General features: G+C 41.4%; 1 protein-coding gene across 4 annotated transcripts in view; it reads left to right on the top strand.

The window, feature by feature from the left end:
- dock4b (dedicator of cytokinesis 4b) overlaps positions 1-15435 on the top strand; it is an 84701-nt gene that overhangs the window by 25183 nt on the left and 44083 nt on the right. For all 4 annotated transcript variants that reach the window (XM_077499951.1, XM_077499950.1, XM_077499949.1 and 1 more), the window contains exons 3-12: positions 1714-1754; positions 1879-2031; positions 2440-2588; positions 3101-3185; positions 5143-5294; positions 9740-9821; positions 9894-9954; positions 10853-10985; positions 11160-11248; positions 14661-14786. In XM_077499951.1, coding sequence (XP_077356077.1) covers positions 1714-1754; positions 1879-2031; positions 2440-2588; positions 3101-3185; positions 5143-5294; positions 9740-9821; positions 9894-9954; positions 10853-10985; positions 11160-11248; positions 14661-14786 — 1071 coding nt within the window. The remainder of the gene's footprint in view (positions 1-1713; positions 1755-1878; positions 2032-2439; positions 2589-3100; positions 3186-5142; positions 5295-9739; positions 9822-9893; positions 9955-10852; positions 10986-11159; positions 11249-14660; positions 14787-15435) is intronic.

Genomic DNA, 15435 nt, shown 5'->3' with positions numbered 1-15435 from the left:
ATCGTCAGCTGTCGCTTGCAGATGTGTTGCTGTCTAGATCTGGGAAGGGCAACTGAAGTACATGCAGACATGCTTGTCATTGTTTTTCATTTTTCACAAAACATTTCTCAATGTATAAAAGATCCAGGGTTCATCAATAAAGGGTTTGAACAATTAAAAAAAAAATACTATTCAAGGATGACATAGGATGTGGTATAAGATCTGGTGCAAGCACAACGCTGACTGCCATCTAGTGGTGAATGGTAATATTACAACTTAAAGCTATACAGTGGAAACCTGCTATTCATGCGGGATAGGGACTGGGCTGGTCCGCGAATAGTGAAAATCTGTGTATAATTGATGGCCATTAAAATAGTCAACTAGTCTAAAAATAAGGCTGAAAAACCTCTAATTGTCATGTACTGAAAGTTGGATCCCAAAGCGCAGACACAAATAAGACTTTAATTATTTATTCACATCGAGAGGCATGGAACAAACTTGACTAGACAAGAAACAGAGAGTTGCACAGAGAGACAGTGGGTAATAATCCGACAAACACACACACTTCTCAGACCGCTACTACAGACAGTGAATCGATCTGATTGGTTGTGACTAAGTAAAGGATTAAAGGTTGACATCACAAAGCTCATGACATCACATAGCATAAAACCAGTTGAAACATCACATAGCGTTCTTCCGTTTGAAACCAGATGATGGTTACATCTGTAAATAACAGACACTTGACCTCACGGTCATGAGACCCAAACTTAACAGGTCATAAACTCAAACTTAACACTGGCGTGACCCCATACATGACACCAATATACATTTTCCTTAAAAAAACGGAGGTTTACTCAACACAGCAAACAAAACAACACAAAACAAAAGGGGAAACGAATACAACCATGTACTTAAACATTTCTAATGGCCCTCCGCAGGAAAACGTAACTCCAGTGCGATCCTCGATAAAAATTTTTGACACGTGTTCATTTACTCGTTCACAAGAACCTCAGTAACCTTTACATTTGACATTTCATAAAACTTTTTCATACACATTGTGCGACTTAGTCAAAAAAAGGCACAACACCTGTTAACCTTACAACTTCCCCCCCAAAAAACATGTCCTGAGCTGCTTTGTTCCTGTTTTTCTATATAATCATTACCTGGTAAGCCTATTGTGCTGTTTTACGAGTGTACAGTAAACAAATGATTTCATTTCTTTATTTGATAAGGATTCATTTAATATCGCTGTAGTTACAGTAATTATCTGAAGTTGTGCATTCCAATATTTTGGTCTATTTGATGTTTTATGTAACCACTAAAGTGACATGGGAGGGAAAAAAAAAAAGTATTTCTCCCTGTTTCTCATCCTAGTGAGAAACCTTCTAGTTAGGATGAGAATCTTCTTTACCTGCGAGCGGTAGCTTATCCAGCAAACTTCAACACTTCAGATGTTTTAAATATTTCCCAGACACAACATAATGCTGATGACTGCAAGTAAAGCAGCAATGGCTATATGAGGATATACCTGTAATAAAGTCCCAGGTGAAAATATAGCCCAACTAGCTCCTGCGCTGTCATTTTCTCACAGAAATGTAAACCAAAATGTGGATATAGGGTCTCCCGTGATTACCATGGAATGGACTGTTATCATCCCAACGAGAAAGTTTCTCGTTAGAGGGAGGCAGCTTATATATGAATGAGTTAATAGCAAATGCCACTTGGTCTCTGCAGGCTGGTACCGAGGATTCATCTTGAAGAATCCAAATGTCAAGGTAGGTCGTCTTTGTGGGCTCTTTTTCGTCTGCCTAACATTGAACTACCGGTCATCTACCCTAACCCAAACCCTTGACATGGCCGATAATTGATGTTGTGACCAAGCGTGTTCCGTGCCCACAGGGTATCTTCCCAAGCAGTTACATCCACCTGAAGAATGCCCACGTCAAGAATAAAGGGCAATTCGAGACCGTCATCCCCGTTGAGGACTCGGTCATTACCGAGATGACTTCGACGCTACGAGACTGGGGGGCCATGTGGAAGCAGCTCTATGTGGTTAGAAATTCCTTTTCCAACCCACAGACACACACGCACACACACAAACATGCAACGATTTTGCTTCAGTATTCCCACAAAGGAGTTTTTCTTTGACCCTGTTCATTTCAATCACCAAAAGCGATTTTACGCACATTCATTAGGCGGATTGATTATGTTTGTGACCCATTAAGTTATCTGGGGCGCTGATTAAACTGAGCTGATGAATACTTACACATCAGAGCGCGTTCATTTGAGGCTGAAAAGCAGCAGGACACCGAGGCTAATTTGCACAAATCCCTTCCAAGTTGTACGTTTTGGATTCAGTCACTCGCTCACATGAAAGTTTCATATTTTGCGGCAGATTGTTTCCCACGATCTGCCGTGTTTGATGTAACAAGAGTTCTCGCTTCTTATCCCATGCCGCAGAAGAACGAAGGGGATTTGTTCCACCGGCTTTGGCATGTGATGAATGAAATTTTGGACCTGAGGAGGCAGGTTCTGGTGGGCCACCTCACCCACGACCGCATGAGGGACGTCAAGCAGCACATCACGGCCCGATTGGACTGGGGTAACGAGTGAGTTCAAAGACACTCGCTCTGCCTTTTCTTTGTTTTTGTTGTCACATAAACTCCTCGGTGTGCACGCTCCTGTCTTCCACCTGTCTTTTTTTTTTTTTTTTTTTTTAAATTGCCCTCCCCTCAGTGCCACAGGGCGCTAAATAAATGATAGAAAAAAACTTCTGTGACTCTCTTTGGACCCTTCACTCTATATTTAGTGACAGCCCTTCTGGGCCTTTCTGGGACATTTGAGGATAAACGGTAAGAAACAGTTGGAAACTGCTGTGAATGTGGAAGAACAGCAAACAGGAAAACTTTAGATTTAGACAAGTACAGTCAGGTCCATACATTTTGGGACATAGACCAATAAAATGAAACAAAAGGGAAAGTGCTTCACCTTTGTTTACATGCTTGGGGTGATTGTCCATCTGCAAATGTGAAACGCTGTCCAATGAATTCTCAGGCAGTTGGAAGACTATGAGCAGATAATATTGGCCAAAACACTTCACTGTTTCACTTCCTCTCTGCAGACAACTGGGTTTGGATCTGGTCCCAAGACAAGAGTTCAGCATGGTGGACCCAGATGAAATCAGTGTGACGGAGCTCTACAGACTGGTGAGTGCTTCCTATGTCAATATCATCGTCGGATGCCCTTGAAACATCCCGATTTCTTCCCAAAACGTTGTCATTTTCCATTGTACAGCAAACAAGGGAGCTTGCTGACAGGGAGGAAAATGACAGGGCGGACATTTTTGGCTAAAGTTTGCTTTTAATGAGCACACGATGTTTGCTCTGACTGTTTGCAGGGGTCACCAACCTTTTTGATGCTGAGAATGTAAAAGGCTACTAGTTTGATACAGTCTTCTGAAATAAGACATTTTCTCAATGACCAATTTAATCCCCCAATAAATGCTATTTTAAGAGTACAAAAAAATCGACCTATCATGGCCGATTGGTTTTCTGGGTGTAGCCAGGTGATGTTCACAAACTGAGCCATGATTGGTCACTACCTGAACCCTGAGCACATGTGATGTCATTTTCAGCCCACAGCAAGTAGCAACGTGTTTATAAAGGTGTTAATCGTACATGAAAAATCGTTATCAAATTGATTATCGACAAAATGTAGCTGCCTTTAAAATTCAAGAATTCTGTCAGCGGCCTTTGAGCGGAAAAATCACATCGGTGCATGGTTTGAAGCTTCCGCGAGTACTACACTTACTTCTGCGTTCTCCCCTGCTTCTCCTTCACATCTTCTGAGAGCGCTGTTACCATGACAACCACCTCTCTGATACAGTGTAGGGAAAATTGTATCTTGCGCTCACACACGCGCACACACACACACAAGTGAGATGACTTTCCTCTCGCAGGGGTAATTGAAGCGCTTCATCCATCTGTTTCTTTTGGTTGTTGTCGTCTGCGCAAACAAAAGCAAGCGCAGCAGGATGCAAGCCTCGGTGTACCTCCCGCGAAATGGCGTTCACAAAATGAACACTTTTGACTAAGGCGGGATGGGGACCTGGCATTCGCCCACAGAGAAATGCAGACACAATGGCCCGCGCCCAAGTCAACAGCTCGCTAGTTGAAATCCTTGTTTTAGTGAACAATTCTGCTGTGGTCCGCACCACAGTGGAGTGGATTAATTAAATTGAGATGGGGATCACGTGTGCTACAAAGGTCTATGGGGGGTCTTATTGTGGGAACATGATGACTGTATTGCTTCTAGCTTCTAGGAATGATTAGAGATTATAGAGGAGACCATAAAAGCAAATCAGGCTTATTATACTGTATGTTATATATTCCATTTATCTATTTTTTTATTTTAATAAATAATTGCTGTATAATTTTAATTTTTGAATTATATTTTCTATATGCGTTTTTATGTATTTATTTTTATTTATTTACTTATTTTTATTTTGGTATTTTTTTTTGGTCCTCCTTACTTTACTTTACTCTCCCCCTCACCATATCTATGCATCCTCTTACACAAATGAATGTGGAATACACATTTTGGCAGCAGCTCCATGAAGCCATCTGCTGCTCTTTGCGTGTGTCCAGAATCTAGACGAACCGCTCAAAGAGTTGAGCGAATGGCAGCGATAACCAAATAGATGTTACATCACCTCGTCAGTGATGTGAGGAGGCTTCCATTTTGCATTTTGAGTGTTTCATTTCTTCAAATATTCAGTGTGAATTTTAGGGTAGCGCTTCTTTTTCGGCCAGTGTTATGCAACCAGTGTCAATTTGTGTCCTTTGGGGCAGTAATGGTGTGTATTCTGTTAAGGTAATACACACACACATAATACAGTACATATACATCATACAGTATTTAAGCACAAGTCATTTGTTAAATACAACATTTCTCAAATGTGATTGGCTGGTTGTCGAGATTGTCCCTTCAATCGGATTAACTCTGTTTGATTTGCTCTCATCCTGTATTTGAGGATTTACAGCTTATAGATTTAGCTTTGTTAGCCTCAACAAATCCATCCCTTTGTATACTTAAATATTTTTCCCACGCCTGTCTCCAAAATTGATTTCGTTTCCCCTGTTTTACTTTCACGCGCCGTCGCAGATGGAGCATCGGCATCGCAAGAAGGAGACGCCGACACCCGCCAGCACCCATCACTTGTTCGTCCACGTCAAGAGTCTGATGAGTGCCAATCTGGGGGAGGAGCTTGAGGTCTTCTTCCACATATATGACGGGCGGGAGAACCGACCACTTAGGTATGGGCTGACTATGCGCAGGTATACACTGAATACATAAGTATGTAAAGTGGCTATGTCTTGATTTCCTAATGCATCTCCACGATGTAAGTAATAAGAATGCAGCGCTAGTCTGCTAAAAGCCTTTTTGTTTTTCTCAACTCCACCATTTCCATTATCTGTTGATTTCTCTCTTTGCTGCTCTTCGAGGGTGTGACTACCTTCATCTTTAAAACATAATTACACCTTGAGGGCTTCACAGGTATTTGAAGAGGATTTTTTTTTTCCTTTTAGTTTTCTCGCAAGTCAAACACAGGACACAAGGCTGAATTTTCACTATAGAGTGAACTCAGTCATTGTGGCTCAAAGATATATTGAGCAAAAGAAAATTTCCATATGTTGTTGATATTTTTGATTCATGGTTTATCAGTGAAAACTCATGAAACTTTGTAAAGCTCAGTTTTACATTTCACGTAGGTACTACATACCATGTCATGCCAGGTCATGCCAGGGTTATGTTTGGGTCATGCAAGGGCATGACAGGGTTATGTTTGGTTCATGCAAGGGTTATGTTTGGGTCATGACCGTGTGGTCAAGTGTCTGTTTTGAACTTATGTAACCAGCATCTAGTTTCAACTGGTAAGATGCTATGTGTTGTCAGAAGCTATGTGATGTCAGGAATCTTTAATCTCTTTATCTGGTCAACAGCCAATCAGATAATTCCATGTCAGTCCTGTTACCCACATGTCTAGCCACAAGGCCCACAACCAATCCGATCGATTCACTGTCTATATAAGCCTGTCTGAGAAGGGTGTGTTTTTGTTGGATTATTCCCTCTGTTCCCCTGTGTACCTCCATAGCCCAAGTTAGCTTAGCGTCTCGTGATTCTCGATACATTCTCGTTGTTTCTCGTCTAGTCAAGTTTGTTCTACGCCTCTCGTTGTTATGCGTATAAAGAGTTAAAATCTTATTTATCAAAACCTTTTAATTCTTTGAATGCTGTTGTCAAGGCGACACACGGTTTGCCAAGGACAACTTTTTATTTTTATTTTTTATTTTTTATTTTTTAGGGCTTACACAAAATATGTTCTTCATTCATCTGAAACAACCCATATAGTAATTATATATCATTTTTCTTATCAAAATGTCTTATGCTGGGTTCACACCAAAAGCGGGTGGAGGCGGTTCGGTGGCGCATTGTAGTCAATGGAGTTCGTGCGCACCGGAACGAAAGTGCGTGGGGTGGCGCGGACGCATTTGGCCCACTGGGACGCGGTGCGCAGCAGCGAAAATCCGCACATTCGTGACGAAAATCCGCCCACTCGCATATTCGCCAAACTTTTTTTCGCATTTCGGCTTCGAGTACGGGCTCCATCACACACAGCGTCCTCTCTATTGTCACCCCGAGCGCAACAACATGGCCAGCTGGGACAGAATGATGAGCAAGGAAGTGCTGATAAGTCTGTTTACTTGCTATTGAACTGTACCAAGGTAGCAGTAGTGTTTATCATCCATGCCAAAGCTATTTTTTGCGCAAATGCTGGCCGCCAGATTGCCGCTAAAAAAGCGAAAGTGCTATCACGTACCTCAAAAAAGGAGAAAATAGTAGTCGCGGTGCTCACTTTTTGTTGACTCGCTAAAGTGCTCCACTTCCTTGTTCACCAAGGGACACGCCTCCTCCGCTCCGGTGTGCACGAAAGCACGAATGAGCGGCAATCGTTCCAAAAAACGGTGAAACACTCGCATTTCAGTTCGCCTTTTCGGTTTTGATGAGAACGCAGCATTAAAGCAGCTTCAGAAACACATTTGTAATTGTGTGTTGTTTGGTGAATTTAGGTTTTATGGAGTGTTGGTAACCCCGTGACCCTTGTGAGGAAAATCGGCTCAGAAAATGGATGGATGGATGGATGGATGGATGGATGGAGTGTTGTAAAACTCATTGATAGAAATTATGTAGGTTAGGTTTCCACTTAGGGCTAGTATTTGGGTCATGGGTGATGCATTCAGCTACGAATGAAGTTTGTGTCGATGCGACCATTGCATCAGTTGTCTTCGAGGAGGGGGAAAAAAAATCCCACCATGGCACCTTGCCAACGTTGTCTCTCACTGTCTGGCGGCGCAAGTAAACAGACACACACATTTACACTGGCCACCTGGCAGAGAGCCATTTCACTGCTTGACTCCGGAGCTGGTGCTTTCTGTGTGTCGTCGACCAGATGGGGGTCCGACCCGTTGTCTCAGCACCATGCCAACACCAACCGTTCCCTTGCACCGCGACGTTTTCTTTTGTGTTGAACGCGGCCTCGGGAGCACAGTGCTGTACTGTTAATGCACAACTGTGACCTTTTCTCTTTTTAATAGCAACGTTTTCTCACTATACTACTCTTTTGGTCTCCAGTGGATCACGGTAGCGCTAGTTAAAAGAACCAATGTTTTACCCAACAGGCCCCATTCCCTCTTCCATGGGGTGAGCGCACGGCTCCAAATGCAATTATCGATATCAGGAGAGGGAACGCCGAGTGCTCAGCGGGCCCAGAGGGAAGGAAACCCGGCCGTTCATGTTGTGTTAATACGAGAGCTGATTGAGCCAGATAAGGTCCCACTGGGGGGTAAACACCAGCTCTCTAAGCTCGGGTGATCAACACACTAGAGCTGTGAGAGAGGGCTGGCAAGGGACGGGGAGAGGACATGTGTGTGGGTGTGCATGAGTAGCTGTTAATTGCCGTTTTTTTACAATAGACTGCTAATTAAGGTGGAGGAGAGCATGGTGTCTGATGCACAGGAATCTGTCTGTATGGTCGGATAAATGGCGTGGAAAGTTACAGGGAGCAGCTAATGAGGAGAAAAAGCATTCACATCTAATTCCCAACTGAAGATAAAAGAAGGGAATATATTCCAGTAAAGGAATACGTGTAAGAAATCTGACATCTAGTCTGACATTGAAGCTTCTTTTGGATTTTTATTTTAACTAGACATTTGCAATTTCTGGAGGAATTGCATTTGAAGGCTAAAAGGTTGAATTAAAAAAAAAATAATACATTGAAGCATGTGAAATAGTTTGGAATGATATTAAATTGACGTGAAATAATACAGAATGACATGGAATGAGCTGATATGTCGAAATTGGAATGGATTTAGTCGGTCAATATACGTGCAAGATGGAGGTGAATATGACAATATTTGGAATTTGGGTTGTAGAAAATTTTGTGAATGTGAGTAATAAATGAGATGGCTTGAATGATGTGGACATGTTGAAGTTGGAATAGACTGAATCAGTCAAGTAATGTTGAGGAAGGAGTGAATAACGTAGACTATGTCCTAATGTTGGCATGCTGAAAATCATTCACAAGGTAAATTGAATAAGTCGAATGATTCCATTTCAAATGGGAGCTATCTGAATCTCTTACTTTGAATTTACCAATGGAACGTTTTGGGGGACGTTTGGCCTCAATTGTAATGAATGAGGAATTTTTAGCTGAAAAATGTTGAATTATGGATAAACTGTGAATTTTTGGAATATTGAAGCATCCATAGCATGAATATGTTGAAATTGTAATGATGTGAATCGAATGAATAATGTTGAAGAAGAAGTGTGTGAATAAGGTGGGCTGAATTAAAAATAGGAATAACGTGTAAATGCCTTCAGCACAATAAATCATCTGATGGCTAATTCATTTAAACGTGCATGCCAACCTAACCAAAAACACCAGCTGGTTCGGTTCTCCAAAGTGCTGGTTCCAAAAATCCATCTGGGAATGAGCTGGAAGAAAATAAAACAAGGCAAGAACTCTTAAACGAACCTTCTGTTCATCCGAAAACCTTGATGGGCAACAAGTGCATTTGTTTGAAATTGCTTTGTTGAGATTTTGGCATCATTGACATCAAACATGAGCGTTAATAGAAAACTTGTTGAAGATGCCACAGCACAGAGTTGTAAGTTTCAGTTTTTGGTGCGTTGTGCCCTTGCGCGACTCGTCAGCAAGTTGGCTGCTTGTCAGGCGCTGTGGTGCATTACAAGGGTTTCTCTGCGCTTATCGCGCCAACTGTGAAAGTCACCTAACTGGATTAGCCCCGCGGCCTCGCCAGGGCCCAGCAGGACGCCTCCGCCGCTTTTTTTTTTTCAGCCGGCAGTGCAAATGTGAGCCGTCCTTTCTGCTTTTGTCCGTCATGCGCTTAATGTTCTGGTCATTTGTACTGACTTGAAATATGATCCCATGTGTTTTTCCAGCATGAAGTTCGCATTTTCCAGCAGCGTCACAGCTCGTGTTGTACAGCTCGCTGCACTTTTTAGTTATTTTTGTCCAATGTCCAATGCACATAAAAATGATCCTTTCTCTCTTTTCTCTTTCATAGCACTCCATTTGATTTTTTTTTCTACATTAACAACTCATTTATTTGCTCTGAACGAGTGCTTCAAATTTCACAGTGACGCTTGCTGATCGTGTTTGTCTTCCAATTTGGTGCAGTGAAAGGTTCTTTGTCAGGCTGAATAAGAGTGGCTTGCCCAAGTCGCCGGAGAAGACGGAGAGACAGTGCACACTGTTTGTGGTAAGTGCTGAATGCCACACATTGTCATAAATCCCTAAAGTGTGTCAAAATGTTGTTTTATGTTTTCATCAGGATCTGGGAAGCAGCGATCTACGGAAAGATGTCTACATTGTCGTGCACATCATAAGAATAGGTGGGCATCACAAGTTAACGCATTAGTATAATGACCGGGGCACATTTGCAGAAACAGTAGGACAACTTTGGCTAATGGTATGTAATGTCACAATAACAAGTCAAGTGAAAATTTATTTATATAGCCCTTAATCATAAAAGATGGTTCACACACAAAAAAAAAACATCTTTAATTTCTTCTTATTAATGAAAAATATTATTGTAATAATTAGGATACACTGGATTAAAAAATATTGTGACCATTTGACACACACAACACTATTGAACATTTGAGATATATTTTTTTTGTGTGTGGTTTTTTTTCTCTCCTTTTTTTTCTTTTTATACATTATTTTACAGGTAATTTGGTTGCCATTTCTTGTCTGTGGACTATAATTATCGGAAAAATGAAAATCTGAATATAAACATTCATTGAAATGCATTATGGGACAAGGCGGCAAGCCCTCTAAAATTCTTCAAAAATACTGAAATATTTAACTTACATTTTCCACAAAAAATGGGGGAGGGGGTTCTCGAATATATAAAAATAATTTTTGATAAAAATGTTTTGTATATGTGAAGTGCTGCAGGGGTCTGCTACGCTTTAAAAAAACACACACGGTATATTCACTTTTTGATGACGAGGTACCACAGTACTTATATCGTGCAACCCTACTAGTAGGACAGCTACAGTACATGTTATTAATGAGACAAAACTACCAGTAAATTATTGGTGCTACAAGTGGGGCTTAGGTGGCTACTTTATAATGCTGCTAGTTCAACATTAGTGGCACTAGTAGTGGAAAAATGTACTCGTGAAAACAAAGCGCATACTAGTAATACATTGACATCAAGCTCAAGATAATGGAGAATATTGAATGAATGCTCAAACGGCTTTCCATGTCATTGTTCTTGTGCAGGGAGAATGGGCGCCGGGGAGAAGAAGAACCAGTGTAGCGTTCAGTACCGCCGTCCGTTCGGGTGCGCTGTCGTCAGCATCGCCGATCTGCTCACGGCAGACTCCAAGGACGACCACCTGCTCAAGGTTTATGCGTAAGTAAACAGCCGACGCGCCACCACCTGTTTCTTGAACAACTTGTAGGACAACAGACTGCAAGACCAATTAGAGAGAATGATTATATTTCACAACTTTATTTCATTTCACTATTCGTGTTGTTTGTATTTTTAACTCTGAATTTGTGATTATTGCTTTCTCTGGTGTCTCAGGTGCAACACAGAAAGTGAGTGGTACCAAATCCACGACAACATAATCAAAAAGGCCAATTCCAGATATAATCTATCCGGATCTAACACAGGTAAGTTTCTAAAAAATATTCAAATTGTGACAGCACTAATTGATTTAATTTGTCTCCATCATCAAGCTTTGCCTCAGCCTGTGTCATCACAAGTCTGTTGCCGTGAGATCAGTCAGTTTCCTGTCTGTCTGAGTCTCAGTGATTCTTATTTATTTATTTATTTTTCATGGTGCACATGAAGTTCTTCTTTCCAAAGGAGCAATTTAAAAGCCTCACGTGGCCGTCTCCACAGGAAGCCTGCAAGGGGTTGCAAAACGCATTCGCACCATTGATATAAATAGCCGCGTATGCGCAGACGGAGAACAACAGCATCAGCGGTTTCCCATGGCAACAGGTTGGCCAGAGATGTAAAAAAAAAAAACGTGTCAAATGCAAGCCCTCACAAACATTCACTCGACCTGAGATTGCACATGTGCACTTTGCAGTAGTTGATCCTCAAACACAAGGACGTTGTCCTCACTGGAGACGTTTGACACCCGCGAGGGGAAGCTGTCTTCACAATCGACGAATGTACTGAGTCAGCATTTCTTTCCACCTTTCCCCAGAGGACAAATAATGACTTGACAAGAACTGCGGAGTGGTAATTTATCATGAGCCGTCCCTCAGTTGGATCTGAGGGATGCGGCAATTATGCTGGAAGCCACAGTCGGTGCGTTATCTGATGTTGTTGAAGCGCAGCATACAGACTTGTGCATGACTTCGCTGCCACTCGCTGCCTAATATAAAAAAGACGCAGTGGGAATCTAGATTGCTTATCTTGATTTATTTGTAGATTAATGACCATTAAGGTGGGTCCTAATCTATTATCCCGTCTCCAAATAAGAAGCACAGATTGTTGTGTTTGCATCAGACTTTCACAAGGCAGTCTTGTTCCCACGCATGCTGATTGCACACAAGTTAATTATTTTACCGCATTGTTGAGGGTTGTGATTACAGTTATTGAAGCGGCAGAGCAGTTATGAAAGGAGATGTCGCATTAAGACGTTGAAAGCAACCAAGGGGCACCTATTTGCGGCGCTTTTCCTTTTCAAAGTGCATTAGTAGGGCAGATTTATGTCTTTTGTCACAAGATTCTGTGGTGTACTTATTCATTAATGGGCGTGTGACATGACACTTTAGTGTATGAGCTTATATGCAAATTTCAAATCTTAGTACAGTTAGAAAGTTGTAATCCTTTATGCAAGGGTAAATTTGAACACGCACACAAAACATGCAGCAACACAAGTAGAAAGACAATATAACAGCACCCACAGCAATATACTGTATTCTTTATCCTCTGAAAAGGACTCCCACTCAAGCTATGTATTGATATAATTGGACATGGCAATTTCCGGACCCAAAATGCTTTGCAAAATGTGAAACTTCTCTCAGTCTCCTTCGACACAGAGGCTCTACAAAGGAACTGCGGAACTCCATGCATAATTTAAGACCCTTGATTTATAACACTTAATGCCAGGGAGACAATTAAACAGGGTGCAACGGTGTGAGAAAATGTTGCGCGTGTGTGTCATCTTTGTTTTGCTTGAAACAGACCTGGCACGGCACCAGGAGCCTCTTATTAGTGGCCAATTAGAAAGCCTGTCAAATGGAGAAAAGGGCTGTTCAGGATGTCAAGAGGCCAGGAGTGATGTTGCCACGCATTATTGTGGGACCATCACATTGACAAGATGACATTGAAAGAGGTTTCATAAGAGTGTTTGTGCAAGCGATGAGTCAGGCCAGGTAGTTACTTCAGCTCTCACCTCCATGCCAGCGTAGGCACAAGCAAGCCGGCGATTTCTACGACAGCTCATCTCTTTTGTTTTGGACTTCTCGACACACTCGCGGCTTGTGTTTGTGCGAAGAGGAGGCGGGCCGGGTGGGCTGAGGCCAGCGGTTTGTCAGCCCAAATAGTAATGAGCTTCGCTTGCCTAAATGTTTCACCGCAAACGCTTTTAGAGCCCACCGCGTGTCGGGAAAATAATGACTCGCCCTTTAGTTTGAATTCCCAATCAAGCTTCAGTGCCACAGAGAAAACTATTCGACATACTCTTATGTAAACTGTTGTGTAGCTGCCTGTTGACTTGAAGTGCTGCAGAAAAATGAGTCACAACTACATTCAAAATATAAAACAGGCAGATCCTGTTGACATGTTCACTAGTTGTGCTAGAATGGTGCAGTTGTCCATTAGTAAATAATACACAATATTGGCACTTTACAAGAACTGTCTACAAAATGTTTTTGTTTGCATTTACGTCTTACGCAAGTGTGTTGCATTCACTTGAAAAACAAAAACAAAACAAAACTTATGTGTTTCTAGCAATTTTTTGGGGGAGCCTTGTTTTGTATGTACTTTTTTTTCTGTTTTTCTGCACATTTTTTATCTGTCATAAAAAAAGCAGGGAAAAATGTGCAGAAAAACAGGAGGAAAAATTACAAAAAAAATCTGAAAAATGGGAATAATTACTCAAAAAAAAAAACAGAGAAAAAAATGTTCAGAGTAAATTTTGTTTTTGACCTCTGATCTCCAAATGGCTTATTGCAGACTCGCTAATGGACCGTAGAAACTTAACTGTTAGCTTAAATCATGCGGATCGATTGACATGTTCGTATACAGTACTGAGCCAGTAAGTGATATAGTTGAAGGTACGTTGGAGGCATGCGTAAAAGTGTCCGCCATTAGCGAGTTTGCAACAAGTCACTTGGAGTTCAGAGGTAAAAAAATAAATAAAATAAAAAATACTCAGAAAAACAGTGCACCAGCTTCTGTTTTCCTGTTTTTTTTTTTGTTTTTTTTTTAATTTTCTGTTTTTCCTGAGTAATTTTTTTGTTTGTTTTTTTTAAATATTTTTCCCCCCTGTGTTTCTGATTAGTTTTCTGTTTTTCTGAGCACTTTCCCCCCCCCCCTCAAGTAAAACAAAGCACCCCAACAAAATTAGACACAAAAACAGGATTTATTTATTTTTTTTCAGTTGAATGCAATACGCTTCCGTAACTTCGCAACTTACTTCCTTCTTCTTGTATTTTACTAATATTGCCGTCACGTCACATGACTTCAGAGGTCTCTTTCAGCGTCACCGTTTTTATCTCGCCAACAAAAAAAAAAAAAACTCAAGCGTGACCTTTTCTGTATGTGCTATTATTCATGCTGACATTCTAAGTTATCCCATAAGGGCAGCTTCGTATAGAGTGTGATTTTTAATATAAAAAGACTTGCTAGTGAATCACAGGCATTTTTTTTGTTCTCTTGTTGTGCATGTGTGCAGTGGGTGTTTGGTTGCACACACAGCCGCAGCGCTTTGTGGTTATTAATGTAGGTGTCAAGTTTGCTGGTCTGTGAGGCTGCAGTGAACCCGCACCCTGCCAATAACATCCCTGTTTTAAAATTCTATTGAATATATGAGCGAGAGAAATCCATGTGTGATGTTTTTAGGGCTGGCGGTGGCTCTCCAGCTCCTCCACGGTGACATCGATCAGCTGAGGCGGGAGTACATGGTGCTCTTCACACGTGGCGTGTCCATCACCAGGAAACTTGGCTTCTCTGATGTCATCATGCCAGGTGGGATACCACCAAGCCCGCCAAAAAGGAGCACACAAATTAGTCTTACGTCCGTTTTCAAGCATGACACTGTGTCTGCGTGCTCAGGGAAGGGCCGCTGTGGTTAAATGTTTTCCCTTCTGGACGTCTGCTTGTGTTGCTTTTTGTGTCTCCTGCACACCACTGCCTCTAAAATACACTTAGAGCTACTTACCACATGGCTTCAGGTTTGAACAGCAGCCAAAAAAACATCAGATACTTTACTACATGTTTATAGTGTGCAGAATTACATGTTAATATGATTTAGACATCTGATATTTCAACTTTTGCCTATAAGTGACTACTGTACACAATAGTCACTCCTCTGTTTGCATATGTTCACCTACCTCTTAAAATCCACAACAGTAGCCTGGTAACATCCTCTGCTTGAGTGCAAATGACATTCTTGATGAAATATTCATATTAATTCTCAGGTGCACAAAGTGTAGATAGGTGCCTGTCAAATGATGCAAATGCCTCAGGCCTCAGCAGTACAGCGCCCGTATTGTCATGCACTACATGAATACGATATCATAAAAAAAAAAAATGCTGTAATCTTAAATAGTATTTTTTTTCTAAGCATGGCTGGACATGAGGGACAAGTATTTTTTTCCGTGTAAAATCCTTGGTA

The sequence above is a fragment of the Festucalex cinctus genome, chromosome 16, assembly GCF_051991245.1.
Source record: "Festucalex cinctus isolate MCC-2025b chromosome 16, RoL_Fcin_1.0, whole genome shotgun sequence".
Classification (NCBI taxonomy): domain Eukaryota; kingdom Metazoa; phylum Chordata; class Actinopteri; order Syngnathiformes; family Syngnathidae; genus Festucalex; species Festucalex cinctus.
The sequence above is the reverse complement of the archived record's forward strand: the minus strand, read 5'-3'. Positions and strand labels throughout refer to the sequence as shown.